Raw genomic sequence first — 17,055 nt, forward strand, 5'->3', positions numbered from 1 at the left:
TTGATTAGGTAAGTCTTTCCTGTGCCACCGGGGGCGTCTATGAACAATAGTTTGCCTTGCTTCTTTTCAACACTATCAACTATGGTGTTGTAGGCGAGTTGTTGATCGGGAACTAAGTTAGTCAAGTGTTGAGCAAGGTAGTTATTTAGCTCTGGAATATTGTGTGCGGTAGCGATATTGTGGTATCCAGTTAGGTTAGTTCGGACCGTTGGCGGCAGGCTGAAATCTTGTAAGGACTTCTCGCTTAATAGATACAGTGAGTCTTCAATTTCTATAAGTCCTTGGTTTATGATTTCATTGTTGATAGCAGTCCGTGCCGACGTTGTCCGGGTATGAATTGTTGCCGGCCAGTAGTATATTGTTTTGTAGGATTTCGCTTTGATAGCATTTCTTATCTGTGACAGGCCTGTGAAACGCTCCGATTCACAGTGCACTGCTGATGCACTTAAGAGTGCGCGTTCAGTAGTGTGTGAACTCGAGTTTCCCTACTTTATATTTCTTTGCAATATTATATAGCGCAAACTCGACAACATGGCATGAGCACAATTTACATTACAGAAGAACACATTCATTTGTGGTAGGCACGGGGAGACAAAGCGATTTGCCTGGAATCACAGGATGTTGAGCTGATGCCAAGATTCAAACGTAGCTCCCCAGCTCTAAAGTTCGCAATTCTAGAACTTGTGGCGTAAGGTGTGTCTAAAAGTGTATGTTGGTGCTGGCCATCAATGAGAGAGACCTGTGCATTTTTCAAATGGGTGGTGAAAAAATATGAGTATGTTGCTGGAGATGTGGGCCGCCGTGCCACCAATGTACTTACCGGGGAGGGTAAACACCGATTATTCCGCAACTTTCTTTCCGCATACCATCACTCCGCATACTTTCATTACGAAAGTACCATGACTCCGCAATGCCATTATAACGCATGGCATTACATTTTATATGCTTTTACTACGCATACATTTACAACGAAATTCGTTGTAAATGCATGAATGGTAACAGCATGTTTTTTTTTATGTTTGGATAAGGTAAGTATTGGTATAGGGGTATATGTTTTGGGGTACTGAGGTATATGTTTTGGGGTGTTTGGGTATTTTAAGGGTTCAGATATAGTTTTGGATTATGGGGTACAGGGGTAGTTTTAGGGTTAGGTATGGGTTTTGGGGTACAGGGGTATTTTTAGGATTCAGGGCTAGGTTTGGGTTTTGGGGTATAGGGGTATTTTTTAGGGTTCATGGGTAGGTTTGCGTTTTGGGGTACAGGGGTATTTTAAGGGTTCAGGGCTAGGTTTGAGTTTTGGGGTACAGGGGTATTTTTGGGGTTCAGGTCTAGGTTTGGTTTAAGGGTTCAGATATAGTTTTGGGTTTTGGGGTATAGGGGCATTTTTAGGGTTCAGGGGTAGGTTTGGGGGTACAGGGGTATTTTAAGGGTTCAGGGCTAGGTTTGGGTTTTGGGGTACAGGGGTATTTTTAGGGTTCAGGGCTAGGTTTGGGTTTTGGGGTACAGGGGTATTTTTAGGGTTCAGGGGTAGGTTTGGGTTTTGTGGTAAAGGGGTATTTTAAGGGTTCAGGGCTAGGTTTGGGTTTTGGGGTATAGGGGTATTTTTAGGATTTAGGGATAGGTTTGGGTTTTGGGGTACAGGGTATATTTATAGGGTAAAGATGGGTTAGTGTTTAAGGGTGTTGGGGTATTTTAAGGAGTAAGGGTGGGTTATGATCATGGGGTGCAGGGGTATTTAAAGGGAGCAGGGTGGGATTAGCACACAATATGAGGCATGGCATGAAGGGTGGAACGCACCACACGCCCCCAGTGTTTGTCACACCCCCAGCACACGCCCTCAGCACACGCCCACAGCACAACGCAGACACGCCCACAAGGGACTACTTTGCTGGCACGGTTCTTTTACCTTTTAAATGTATATGGTGGGTGTCTGTATAGCCTATGTCCTTCTGCTGCAACTGCCCTTTCCAACGCTGTATTGGGTGTTGTGATTGGTGCTGTGGTTCCTGAGATTACCCGCCTCAAAGGTTTGGGCTCTCTCTTTATATTATTAGTATGGACAGAGATATTGGTGTGGTGCAATCTCAACATTACATTTATGTCATGTGGTATAGACAAGGATTTGGATTTACTGAGATTTTCTGTCTTTTTACTAAGGGAACTTTAAAGGAAACATAGTACCAGAGCACTCTACATCTGTACATTATAAACATGCCGAGGCCCAAGGAGAGTACTAATACTTATTTTGAAAATGTTCTAAACCGAATATTTACTTGAAATTGCTATGGCATTGATAATATTAAAATCATCTTCATTGCTTAAATGCCAAGAAGTGAGTCCTGTGCTCACTGCGCCACTGGACTCAAGCTAGCCTGGCTGATTAGCGGTGATGCCCCAAAACCGGTCCCAGGTTGCTTGTGTCTGGTCCAGGAATCACCTGGCTTGGCAGCTCGGGCTGGACTGTTCCCATTTTGAACAGGGTCAAGATTGCTTTGTATATGGCTGGGTCCAAACTGGGGTGGCGTGGTGAGCAAAAGAACGATGGATTAAACCCAGATCCTTGTGAATGGGGGGGGAATGTTTGCATTGTTCAACATTCCATCAATCAGTTGTTCCTTTTGCTAGTGCTGCGTTAGGCCACAAATCTATTCTGAGTTAAAGCGTCCTAACTATCTTTGGTCGGTGGGTTTTTCCTATCAAAATATGTGAATGGCCGTAAAAGGAACCGTGGTACTGGTTTGTAGAAGTAATACATAGGAATTGAGTAAGTTGTGTAAAAGCACCCCATTAACGATTTCCAGATTTAGAAGTCCTGAAATTGTCTATGACATGGCAAAAAGAAGCTGTCTTCTTTGCTGAGCTTATGTCAAATCAGTGCATTTACCGTGGGCACAGCCCAATTAATAGGATTGGTGACCCATTTGAAACACAAAACTTTGGTGGTGTAATGAGAACATCAACCAACACATTAGGGCACACATTAGCTCATTGGTTGATGTCCAAAAAGTACTGAGCGAAGAGATAAAGGGGGTAGCTACAAGTGTTATAGTGAATACATTGAAGCACTGAACAGTTGAAACTTCCTTTAAGCTGCTGCACCTTTGTCCAAGATTCATGCAGAATACAGATGTGGTATGAGGGCTCTATGAAGGATCCATAATTCTCCTGGAAGTATCAACATTTTCGTTTCTGCGCTTAACCTTGCTAGATAGTTATGTACTTGACTAGGCAATGAGTGAGGATTCCAGAGTTTAGCTACTAGTTCTAAAACAATGCCTCACCTTGTCCACATTATTGAAGTTGGGTACGAAAGAACCTCAGCAGAACAGACAAAATACTCAGAACTAGTGCTTGTGTCTTTTTCTCCCTGTACAAAAGCAAGAGCCACATGGACATATGCTAGACACACAATGTAGTCTTGAGGAGTATTCCTGGCAGAGTAGCATGTAAGCATTTTCTGTGTCCAAAAGGAACTACAATATGTCAGAAACTGACGTCATCCCAAAGAAAGACTATTGCCTTAGGACTCTCAGATGAAATAAGCAGGAACGTACCACTATCTGCAAGCTCTGAGTAATACCTCCATTACGTAGTTCAACAGTATCATCAATCAGAAGAAATATCACTCTGGTAGAGACAGGTAGACATAACAAATGATGTTACGTCCAAGCCGTAATCCCAGATCGTCGATACCTAGCCAGGCAGTTTTCCCTTGGGTAAGGAAAGCTAGATGGGGTTGCCATTCCTCCATCTGAACTATTGTTAGGAAGGAAAAACATGACTATTCCGCTATGTGTTAGCTTAGATCTTAACCCAACTCAAGTAGATCGACATATTACCAGATTTTACTCCTCTGCTCCCCCCTCTCGCATTACTGGGAGGCACTGTTAGACGTAACCAGGTGCTTTATACATATCCTTATTATTATATTATTATTATTACTATTAACCCATACACCCATACATTAGGCAGTATGTGGTACTGTACAAGACTGAAAACAAGTACTTCAGCATTCTCTCTAATCCAGGGTTTTAAATAGAAAGCTCTCAAAGATATGCTTCAACAAAATAAAATGGCTAATTTGAAGGGGAGGAATTGGGCCTGCAAGGGCTCCTGCTAAAACAATGACTTGAGAACTGCAGTTAATGGCAAGAGTAAATCCACATGCATTATTTTGTTGCTCGGATACACCTGAATGTGAAAAATGCGACACAATGACGTTCCTATGGAATCAAGGTATCCACCAGTAAGGAGTAATATGTTTCCCTCTGGTCGATACAAACACTGAAGTAATATTCCATCCAGTGAGTAAGGGGTCAGTGACATGTGAGATTTGGAGTATTTATCACATCAAGACAAGCATGCGACAAGAAAACAGAGATAAGTTAAATCAATTCTCCATATGTCTTAAAGTGAAACATTGTCGCAAGTCAAACTCGTACAAGGATAACAATACATTCTAATTGTTAATTTCTACCATTCACAGGCAAAGAAACCCACCCCAAGAGTGCTGAAGAGCCAGTTCCAGCGCCCACGGAGGTTCTCCTTCATGAGTAGCTCCCGCTACAGTGCCCTGTCGTCTTCGGTCACTCCCACAATGGGCAGTACATCATCCCTGATACCCAGTTCAGAAGAAGTTGTTCCTGGAGCCTCTGTCTCTTCTGACATTCCCCGGGAAGCGGAAGACAATGAGTCGATAACAAACAACTCAGTTATTCAAGCCAAGCAAGCCAAAGAAGAGGATGAGTCGCCCATGTGTGATTGTAAGTGTCTCATAGAACTGGTTGGCTTCCCTCAGCCAAGCAATGAAAAGAGCTTCAGGACAGTATTCTCGTTGAAACATATCCTTATGTGTGATCTATGAGGTGGCCTATATTAGCCATAGATCTGTACATAATATGGATTTATTGTATGACCATTTAAACTTGGTTCCCTGCAGGTATGAAACTATTATTACAAACAATTGGCAGTCTCAGAAGATCAATCAGATGTATAAAACCTGTAAAAAGCAGTTTCTCACTCCTGTTTGTGCTTCTCCAAAGATAGTCTCATGATTTGACGAGCATGCGCATAAGACAAATACTTCCCATATGTCAGAGAGGATCCTCTGGGAGGAAACCTGTATTTGAATGTGCATGGCAATGTGCATTGAAAAAATGAATGGGAAATCATGCATACTAGAGAAGTATCTCCATTCAATATGGACAAACATTTAAATGGAGATGGTAACAGGGCTCTCCAACGTGCCTAGCAATGTTGGGTGCCTGTTTTAGTTTCTTGCCAGTCTACTACCTCTCCTGTACCTTTGTTAATGGTCATTTGCTAGATTATTTTCCGTTGCTACCACTGTGGCTCTAGTGATCTCCTTACCATACGTTCTAGACTGAAGTAGCTGCACTAATATAGTAAGAGAACTATTGAACAACGGATGGGGAAGTGTAAAGAAGATAGGTTTGAAGTTGAGATGTCGGGTGTCATTCAGGGCAGAGGCATGGATGGACTCACACACTACAGCTTTTAGATTCAGATTCCATAGCATACAAGTTCTCCAGTTATTGTTGTTCATGAAATGTGTCTAGCGATGGGCTCTACATTTCCATGCCTAGATAAGTGACACCTGAAACTATAGGCCATGTAGATCGACACATCTGAGTTACCGAGTTTATGTTGAAAGAGAAGACCTGGTGTATGGGCAATGGAGACGAAATGTGTAATTGGTGCATAAGACCACTCTCTGGATAGCAAAAGCATAGTGGAATAGTACCCATTATTCTGATACTCCTGCTTGCAGATTCCTCATCTTGTGAATATTCCCCAGGCACTAGGCTGACGTTAGAAACTTTAAAACAGTACTCCTTCACACCTGTTAGTAGGGGTGTTCAGCTCTGCACCAAAATTGTTCCACTCTGGACGTGATGACCAGAGCCGCATATAAACCCCACCCCTGTGTGCACTTTCTTTCTGTGCCTTCAGATGAGAATCCAGATCTACTACTTAGTTTTTTCAAGACTTTTTTCGAGAAAATGTCTCCTCCCAATACAACAGTGTACAAACCGCGTAGGGACTGACACAAATAGAAGTCTGAGACAGACCTTCACAAAGTGTGATTATAGTGCCTGTGGCAATAACTATATCTGGATGAATGTGAAGGTCGCACGGGAGCACAAGGTGAAGCTTTGTCTCCAAACATCGGAAGACTTCGCACCGTAACAGTTCTCCTGAACTTATTCCCGCAGCACATTGCAGTCTAATTGTTCTCGTAAACCCAAAAAGAAGCTTTTGAAATCCAAGTGGGAATCAGCCATTCAGGTGTTTCAACGTGCCAGATGGCCCAAGCTATCCAGAATATTCTGACTCGTGTTGCAGAAAACTTTATGATCCTCTCTGGCTTGGACATGATGGTCTGCTTAGGTAGGACACAGATGTGGTGCTTCAGCTCCATGCCTGTGGTCAGGAGGCTTCTGGGGGATGTCATTCGATGGCTCTCAACCTTGGAACATTTTAAGGAAAGTAGGGCGACAGCAAGTTCCTTAGGCATGTCTGAATTCTCCAAACAGTTCTGTAAACAATTTAGCCCCCTTCAAAGCTAATGTAGGGGTTCCCAATACCACCAGCCAGCTAAACAGCTTTCCCAGCCCTTTTGTTGGGCCATATTTCCTTTCGAGCATGATGATTACAAACAAAGGTTTTTGAGGATTGAGGGTCAAAAAATTGTTTGGTATTCATATTTCTAATTTTGTGAAGCCAGAGCAAAACACAAGTATGTCATTTATGAACCTTTTACCTAGATTTGTTTGTGATATACCTTATGATGCCTAGGCTACCCCCACTCACTACCACTCTGCCCCTCACCCTCCTCAATGACTTAGCTCAGCTGAACATTATGTACTGCTCTTCACTGCCTTTAGGCTACATTTGTGCTTTTGAAATACAATACACCTTTAAAGTTCTTCCAAAAGATAGACTTCAGTATGTCACGTGCCAAGGATAGATAGATATGAAGGCTAGAAATGTAGCAGTAGAACCAATCTCATTTCAGACCAGTCTTAGCGTCAAATATCTGTGGGAAATAGTCAGTTATTTGCCTTATTTGTGTCTGGAAAAGTTAACAAATCATTGTCAAGCAGTCCAGGTGTATCTAACATACCCTGGGGCGTGTGCCCCATCTGTCCAATGCCATTCCAAAACCTCTAAAATGTTAGAGTACCTGAGATACAGTTAGTCCACTGACAGTATGTGGATCCTAGACAAAATTGGTTTAACGTAATGCAAGTGTCAATTTCGAGCCACATGACTAGGAAGAATTGTCTATTATGCAGCCAGTACTTCTTGAAGTCTGGAAGATTTGGGGTGGTGTAACTTTCTTCTGACTGTGGTACTCTTTATAGATGCTATCTTGGGCAGAAAATATTCTTTCCTGTAGACTGACTTATTTCTAGAAGAGTTTATAATGTTCATACTTTGCTTACTAGGCCATGCCTGTATCGATGCTGTGGAGGCTTGTGAGGGAGAGGCAGGTCACTTACCCGATTATGGGGAAAGGAGTGTTCTCAGTTGCATTCTTCATGGAGCCAGTCAGCCTATAAAAGAAAACATCACTCAGTCATAAACGAGGGACTCAAGAAATGAGGTTACGGTCAGGAGGAAAGAAATACAAAAAAATAAGACAAACAGGAAAAAAAAAGGGGAAAGAGCCCAATAAAGAAGAAATAATTTCTTACCCGCCTTACCAGGACCTGAAAGACTCCACTGTTGCCAAGACAGGAGGTGCAAGATCATGCCACACTGAAGACTACCTTGAGGACATCTGGAAAAAGAAAGGACTTTGAGCAGTCCCGATGATTTGGGAAAGTCAGAATAAGCTTGCAAATGCCAGAACATGAGGACATTCCAGCAAATCAGCAGAGTGGGTATTGGCCTAGAGTGATCTATACTTTGCTAGACAGCACTTCCAAGGAGACTTACTGTCCCCACAACATTCTACGAGGATCATGGCCCAGTCATCTAAGTGTCATGAGGAAGAGGAGAAGAGCATGACCAGTATCTTAGTCACAAATAGAAGTGCCTGAATATAAAACGTATGGTGACTGAAGAAAAGACAACAATTGTTGTTTCTTGAAACTGGGACAACAGCCCTGAAGTAGATACTTTTGTTTGTGCTAGCCATCTAAGGATATAATGAGTTTTTCTGGGCTTACAAAGACATAGTTACTATATCCCTGAGATGGGAGAGGGAAGAGTGATCCAGAGAAGAAGTCTAAAAAGGAAAGGGCCTAGGTTTTAAATCTGCTAAGTAAATATTAGAAGTCGAGAACAGCAAAGGCTAAGAAAAGGGAGAGTGAAGAAAGAAGAGGAAATTAATAAGAAGGGACACCAAACGAGGAGACAACTTTGAAGTAGCCAAAAGACGTGACATTTACCTGAGGGAAGAAGAAGAGTGAAAATGAGAAAAGGGCTAAATCCTGAAGGAGTGAAACTCTGGACTATGTGAATTCACCTGAGATTAAGAAGGGTGCATCAAGGGACTAGGGAATAAATGCAGACTAAGAGATTCCAGTACTTTATGGAGTAATCTTGTACCTGGCCATACTCACAGCAAGGCTTTTCTCAGAACCCATGCACAGCTCCCTCAAAGGGTTGTTTCCAACTTTCATATGTTATTTATACTTTTTGCCATTTTCCTTCGCAAATCATTTAGCTCCAGCAGTGCAATCTTCCACTTATTGTGTGTTCTCTGCAGATTCACATGCAACCATTATCCTCCCTACTTTTTGCGCATTTGCTGTACTTTCCATCTACTTGTCTAGTAAAATATATAATATAATACCCAGGAATATAGGATTGCGCAATATCACTGTTATTACAATGGAATGTATGACTTGCAGATGATTTGAAAACGGTATTAACTTTTACCCTGCAGTCTCTACACATGACTTTTACCCCTCAGTCTTTACCTTGCTTACACCTAAACTCCCCATTGTGTATGGCTGTCTAAGAGGAATACAGAAATCCCAACTGAGAGCTACACCCAGTCATGTGACTCAGAGACAGGCTGCAGGCAATAAATGGATAAGGCAAGAAAATACCAACTCTCTAAAAGTGACATTTTCAAAGGTATAATTTAAAATCCAGAGACACTAAACATAATACAAATACCTGTTCCTATTTGGAAATTACACTTATAAAATGTAGTAAGGTAACTCCAATGTTATCCTATTGGAGAGGTAGGCCTTGCAGTAGTGAAAAACAACTTTAAGGGTTTTCACTGCCAGGATATGTAAACCTAAAAGGCTCTCCAGGGCATACCCTAGGTTTACTTTGCCATATAGAAATGTCAGTTTACAACTGCACATATACAGGTGGAATAGCAGGCCTGAGACACGCGTAAAGAGCTACTTAAGTGGGTGGCACAATGAGTGCTGTAAGCCCAATAGTAACAGTTAATGTACAGGCCCTGGGGACAGCCAATGCAACTTTACTAGGGACTTACAAGTAAATTAAATATGTCAATTGGGTATAAGCCAAATCATGTTTTAAGGAGAGAGCAAAAGCACTGTAGTACTGCTAAATCAGTGGTAAAGTTTGCAGAGTACTAAGGCCAGCAAAAATAAATTCCACAAAAACAAGAGGCCTGAAAACAAAAAGTTAGGTTGAAAACCATGCCATGGATGCCAGGTCAAACAACACCTATTTCCTAATATTTGATGTAAAGTAATTGAAGACAGCACATTGCACTGCATTAAATTACTATTTTAAAAACCCTCTCATTTATCAAAATGCTTTTAAATGATATTACTTTGAGATACAAATTCCAAAATCGAAGAGCGGAAGGGATCAAGGCGGTACCCTTGGGATAGGTGTATAAACCAGCTGAACTGATTTGTTTTTGCCCATATTAACAGGATCACCCCACTTATACAATCTTGATGAAGAAGATTGACAATCAGGGGAGAATACATTTCTCCCAGATTAGCTCGGGGGAGGGGGAGAATACAAGTGTATTTTTTCAAAAACTCGAGAAGGCCCTCAATGCACTTCTTTCAAATGGGGGAAAACTTACCTTTAACTAGAGTAAATACTCATAGGGAACCAGATGATGTAAAAACTAGGGATCAAAACTTGGAATGTGGCTGGAATATCAAATAAGTTTGATAATGAGTAATCAATAAAATTAATAGATAAGAGCCACATATGGTTTCTACAAGAAAACTGTCAGACACATCGCTTTACTGTGGATGGGTTTGTCACTGTAACAACTCCGGCCTTTCCCTCGGTAACATGGCAGAGTCAAGGGAGGTTTGGCTGTATTAATTTCAGCTACAATTAATGGAAAAATTGTTAAATCAAGCTTGTTACCCTCCTTTTTCCAAGTAGCATTTTTGCAGACAAGTACATCCCAACGATTGGTGCTAGTAAACTTCCACAACAATGTGTTTACTAACCAAAAGCACAACGTTGTAGAAGATTTGGGGAAAGAATTGGATGCCTTCCTTGATGGCACCAAAAAAGATTACATGATAATTTCGGAAGTAAATTTCACTATACATTAATGTCATCCTTCCAGGGTCAAGACCTGCGGCAATACTGATGTTAAAGGAAATCCATGGTACCACTTTCCACACAGTAATTTCGGTAATTGTTTAAATGAATTGTTAGATAAGTACAACTTGGAGTTGTTGATACATGATAGGTTGGGAGAAAGGATTCCATTTCCCACCTTTCTATTGAGTACATGTACTTCTTATATCGACCACCTGATAGTTTCCTCATCAGCAGTAGATTTAATTAGCCCCCTATACATTGATACAGTCCTTTATAGTGAGCATAAGCCATTATCGCTTGCATTGAAAGCTGGTCATAAGAATATCTTGACTTTGCCATCTACCCTAAACATTGAAGTGGCAACTAGGAGCGGTATTAGCCACAAATGGGCCAGTGTTGATACAACTGTAGTTCTAGGTGATGTCATTAGTTAAAATAGGGACAACCAAATGACTTGTACTAACCCTGAGACACCACCAGGGGCTATTGTGGAGGCCTTTACTAGCATAATGCCTACGTGTTGCAATTAATTTGAAAAGGACAAGCACTGGAGCCCGGCGGAAAACCAAAAGGTGGTTAGATACATCATGTTCATTAGCACATTTTAAATTAACAGAGGCCCTACAGTTAGTTCCTAGAGATTACAAGGACATAAGAGATTTAAGAATTCCATATAAAGTAGCTTTGAAGAAAAGGAAGCCATATTTGCAGGAAGAAGCTTGGGCCAAACTATTTCAAGCCACAGATTCTAATGGCATGATCCTCTTTTGGAAATTAATACATTCAACTTTACTGAAGAATTCTCATGACCCAAAGGTTGACACTGTTGTACCCCCCAGAATAGCTTACACATTTTGGGGACAGTAGACCTTAATAAAATGGATCTTAGGTATTAATGTGTTAAGGTACTCTTGAAAGCAGTCAAACTGGAGTAGGAAAAACTGTCTATATACAAATATGCAGTTGCCAAGGCTCCTGGGCTAGATGGAATACCAGTGGATGTTTTCAAATCCAACATATTTTTATGGGCTCCTATACTCACTGCAGTTTTCAATGCGGTAGCGGAAGGGGAAATTCCACACACTAGACCCGAGAGCATAATTGTTCCCATTTTCAGAAATGGCGATAGAATCAAACTAAATGTTACCAGCCTATATCTATTTTAGAGTGATCTAAAAAAGTCATGGGTATGATTATTTTTCACAGGCTAGAAGATTGGGCATTGGAGAACAGTATACTCGCAGACATGCCTACTGGTTTAAGAAGGAATATAGGGACAAATGAACAATTTATTAACCGTGGCCTTTTGATCAGCAAATATACTGAGGCAAAACATCTACTTATGTTTTGCTGATTTAAGTAGTCCCTTCAACCTTGTCAATCATGCTATATTATGGAAGACCCCTACGGAGTTTGCGGCCTAAGTAGATATAGTCACCTATTTCAAATCTCTGGAAGATTGACTACACAAGTGAGATATGGGTTGTTAACGCATAGATACCTTAGGGTATTGTTGTGCTCTACAAATACATCATCATCAGAGGAGGAGGAGGAGAATGTACGCCCAGGTTTAGTGGAACTAGAAGCATAAGACAAGGGTGCATTTTAGTGCCTTTTCTCTTTTCAATATATAGCAACGGAGTATATATGGCACTGCAACAGTTAGAAGCAGATTTCCCTAGTGTAGGCCTATAAAAGACCCCTGTGCTCCTGTACGCCGATAATGCGGTCCTGATATCAAGTACTGCAAATGGCTTGCAGCTTTTGATCGAGGCGTTCGCATCATACATGGAAAAACGGGGCTCAAGGCTCAATTTATCTAAAACATATACTATGGTCTGTGGGTGGGGCAACCCCAAAAAAGGCCATATTATGTGAGGGATGTTAAATTTTGTTGAAGTACAGAGCTTCTCTTACCTTGGCATTCAAATTTCCAACACTAAGTCATTGGTCCTGTACATCAGAAATGCAAAAGCTAGAGCAGTTTGGACTATGGAGGCCCTGAATAGATTATCTAGTAAAGTAGGAAATAAGCTCATAAGAGATTTGACTAAACTATATAGGAGCAAATGTATACCGACTGCTATATTTGGGACCGCAGTATGGGGCAGGGCAGAGAGTATTTCCCTCCAAACTCAGGAAAATTGCTTTTTATGTAAGATATTGGCTGTATCCTGCACTGTTTCATCCTATATAAGTCCCAAAGAGCTTGATATGCCTTATATAAAAGACTTGATTGATCAGAGCTCTATTACTTGCTTTTACAATATATGGAGTTAGACAGGCTCAAAATGTACAGAAGATGTAATATTTGATCGTTTATATCTTGATCAATAACATAAGATCTCTTGGTTGAGTTATGTCAATAGATTGCTTACTGAGTCTTTTGAGGAAGTAACTAATGCCAAATCAGCAAGCTTCCTGCAGTTTAGCAAGAGTGAGCTAAAACTGGTCTTTAATAATCATAGGAGGTTTACAAGGGAAAATAGTGTGAATAGTAAATCTTCTGTGATAAGAGATATATCAATTCAGTCTTAGCCGGGTTTACCTAAGTATCTATCATTATTGAAAAACACCCAGCAGAGATTCTATCTGACACGTATGCGACTGGGCGCATTACATCAGCTGATGGCCTACCCTTAGAGGGCCACTTGGATATCTGGCTTGCCAAAATGTCTCTTTGATGGTCGGGCAAAACAATCTATCATCTTTCTTATGCTCTTTTGCGGCCTATATAGAGACATAAGGGGTAGTCTGTTACGCCCACTTTTCCTCCCCCAGAAACTCTTCTTGTACCCGGGTGCATTTAAATGGTTATGTAACCTCTAGACTTAATTAGTCTGGTATACTGTTTCGATGTATAATACACATGTTATCGCTAGTAGAAAGTTTGGATTGGACTATCTGTAATATAAAGATCAGAGTCTATAGTACCCTGAATAATGGAGGATATATCTGGCAAACCCATTTTAAAGAAATAGAAATTTATTAAATTGATTCTAATATTAATTTTAGGATTTTAGACTGTCTATTTTTGTGCAGCTCTACATAGGATGTAAATTGGATCAAGATATTAATTGTATAGCTGTATAAATTGTTTTGCTTATTATATTACTTTTTATAATGTATTTTTGCAGAGTTTTTTTAATGCTTTTGTTAGATTTGGGGGTCTCTAGTTGGCACAGGTAGGTACTTGTGACAAATAGGGACCCTTGCCTCTAGTCATGGTAAGGGGGTACACTCCTAAAATAAACTCTGCTCACCCCTTGGTAGCTTGACACGAGCAGACGGGCTTATCTCAGGCAGTTTGTAAAGCATTTGTGATCACGTACAGTAATCAAGTGACAACACTACAGATGGACACCACACAGGTTTTATATCAAAAATAAGTATTCTTTATATAGATTTAACACAAGACCACAAACGACAAAAATCCACAATACTGTACTTAAAATGGTAGAATTTAGCACAGTTCTCTTTAGATCTTAAAATGCGACACTTTGAGTCAATGTACCTTACGATGTGTCACACTTCTACAATGAGAGTGTTGCAGAGATGGAGATGAGGCAAAGATCCGTTGCAAATAAATAAAGACAGTCAAGTTCTTCCTGATGCGGCACGCTTCTCCGATGTTGCGAGAAGCCCCGACTCGATGCGTCAGCTACTGCGGCGACACCCTTGTTCCGTGATGCGACAACAGCGACTTTGGCGGCGACACTCTTCTCTGACGATGCGAGATGCTTCCGCTCGATGCGACAACTGCAGCGGCGACACCCTTGTTTCGTGATGCAACGACAGCAGCTCAGATGGCGGCACGCTTCTCCGTGGATGTGAGGCACTTTTTTTGATGCGCTGCAATGCGACAGCTACATTGGTGACATCCATGATGCGACGGCAGCGGCTGCGACGGTGACACACTTCTTCCTTGTTGTGAGACGCTTATCTTGATGCGGTGCAATGCGACACCTACAGCGGCGTCATCCACGATGCGATGGCAGCGGCTGAAACAGCGACACGCTTCTTTGGAGTTGTGGGACGTTTCTTGAGATGCGGTGCAATGCGATAGCTACAGCGGCGTCATCTCTGTAATGCGACGGCAGCGGCTGCGATGGCGACGTGCTTCTCCCTCTTGAGTCGCGCTTCCAGCTAATTGCGGCATGCAGTCCCTCAGAAGGCCTAAAACAGCAGCAGGCACTTCCAAAGAAATCTTGGGGACCTGGGGGTTGAAGTCTGTTGTCCCTGAGACTTCAGCAGGGAGGCAAGCACTTCTCTCAAGCCCTTGGAGATCCTGACAAGTTGAATAAAGCACACAAAGTCCTTTCTCCTTTCTTTGGCAGTCAGGCAACCACTGTAGGCCAATCCCCTAAGCAGCATTTCAGCTTAGGGATAGTCTCTCCTCAGTTTCTTCAGGTTCCTCTCCTCAGCAAAGGATTCTTGTTGTTGTCCAAAAGTGATCTAAATTCTTGGGATCAGGGTCCCAATACCCCAAAATCTTTTGTTCTCTGAAGGTAGAGAGGCCTTTGCCTAGTCCAAACCAGTTCTGGTCAGTACTGGAGCACTCTGTTAACATGATTCCTTCTTTCCTTTCACAGTGCAGGGCAGAAACATCAGACGCCCCACAGGAGGTGGACTCAGCATTGTGGAGGGAAGGCACAGCCCTATTCAGGTCCCAGGTGCAACTCCTCCCTCCCATCTAGATGCAGTTCTCCCTATTTACCACTGGGCTGACTCACTCGGTCTTCTGGAATCCCCCAGCCCCTGTCATTCAAACTCCAGACAAGGAATACACAACCTAGCAGAGGCAGGCTTGAATAGTTAGACAAGAAAATACTTACTTTCTAAAAGTGTTATTTTCAAACACAGAATGTTAAAATCAGCTCCACTAAAAGATGTATTTTATCATTCTGAGTTCAGGCATACTGAACTCGAATTTCTACCATGCTCCCTGAGTAAGTTAGGATTATAAAATGTAATAATCTAACTGCCCATTCTGGCCTATGGAGAACAGGTAGCATTGCAATAGTGAACAACGTAAATTGCTGTAATTCACTATTAGAGCATGCCACACACACCAGGGCTTTTCCTACCTTATACTTACAATGCACCCGGCCCTTGGGCATACCATAGGGTTGTCTGACATGAAGAAAAGGGAAGGTTTAGGGACTGGCAACTGGGTTCACTTGTCCAGTCAGCATCGCAGTGCCAAACTGCGCCCAGACTCTGCAGTGGCAAACCGTAGACACACTTTTACAGGCTGCTTCGATGGGTGGCACAACCAGTGCTGCAAGCCCACTAGCAACATTTGGTTTACAAGCCCTGCAAACTTCCGGTGCACTGTACTAGGGTCTGACAGGTAAACCAAACCAGCCAATCAAGGAATCACTAATTCATACATTAATTGACAATAGGGAGCACTTGCACTGTGGCACTGTGGCACTGTGTCTAAAGCATCTAACACAGCAAAAACACATGAGGCAACAGCAAAAATGGAAGGGAGACCCACGCAAAGGTGCAAGCTCTAACACCAAGTATTTTACACCCTCTTTTATGGATAAATAATTATACAAATAAAGATTACATTGATTCAAATTACTATTACGTATTAACCAGCAGAAAAAAATATTTTGTAAGTTTCCAAATCGAAATTTAAGTTTTGTGTCAGGTCTGCATTAAATATATGCAGAAAAATTTTAATTAATGCAAATCAAGTATATATATATATATATATTCCCAACTCCTTACTACAGAGTACGCCGTCGCCTTAGCGAACAGCGGGTGTGTTGTTGCAAAAAGGACTTCCGTAGTCGAGTCCTTAACATTAAATTCTCCAGCACGCCGTAGAACAACACGCTTGACGACACCATGTGCTGGCCAAAATTCTTTTATTGAGTCAGCCCCTCGGACGCGTTTCGCCTGACCTGCAGGCTTGATCACCGAAGGTTTATGTTTTGTGGCGGCCATTATAACCCATGTGAAAAACACCCCGATCATGTGATGGTAAACTACAAAGCGGTAGACATGAATAACAGACTCGTAGTTCTGGCTGAGTTACACATTGTCATCAAATCATTAGCGCTCTTAGGTTGCACGCGAAAAACTGTGGATTGCATCATTTAAATACTTTTTACACAGTGCAAAAATAAATAAATGCGTGCAAGTTATTGGCATAGTAATTGCAACAGTAATAAAATTAGGCTAGAGGAAACCATGTTGTCCCTATACCATAGCCCGATTTTTTCAAAATTGCCATATTATTAACTTGCTTATTACTTTTCTCTTTTGCGTACTGCCCCAGTGGGCAGATACTTATGTGCACAACTCAGAAGGAATCCCATGTCATTTCCAATTGTTATTGAGCCTCTAGTGGGCTTAAACTGTCTTGTGTCTATCGCTAAACAATGTGAAAATCCCATTCATCCCCGTGTTGTCATTTAATTACATTAAAAGACCATACATTAAAACCTTAAAGTAGTGCTTAAAAAAGGTTGCTGTTCCTAATTCCAACATTTCAAG

The 17,055-nt window shown here is 41.6% G+C and overlaps 1 protein-coding gene across 1 annotated transcript in view; it reads left to right on the top strand.

Annotated features, from left to right (window-relative positions):
* The window catches only part of CCDC60 (coiled-coil domain containing 60), a 652,013-nt gene that overhangs the window by 531,315 nt on the left and 103,643 nt on the right, over nt 1-17,055 (top strand). Inside the window, exon 8 of the mRNA XM_086943297.1 lies at nt 4,487-4,763. Coding sequence (XP_086799423.1) covers nt 4,487-4,763 — 277 coding nt within the window. The remainder of the gene's footprint in view (nt 1-4,486; nt 4,764-17,055) is intronic.

This window comes from Lissotriton vulgaris, chromosome 11 (genome assembly GCF_964263255.1).
Source record: "Lissotriton vulgaris chromosome 11, aLisVul1.2, whole genome shotgun sequence".
In the NCBI taxonomy this organism is placed as follows: Eukaryota; Metazoa; Chordata; class Amphibia; order Caudata; family Salamandridae; genus Lissotriton; species Lissotriton vulgaris.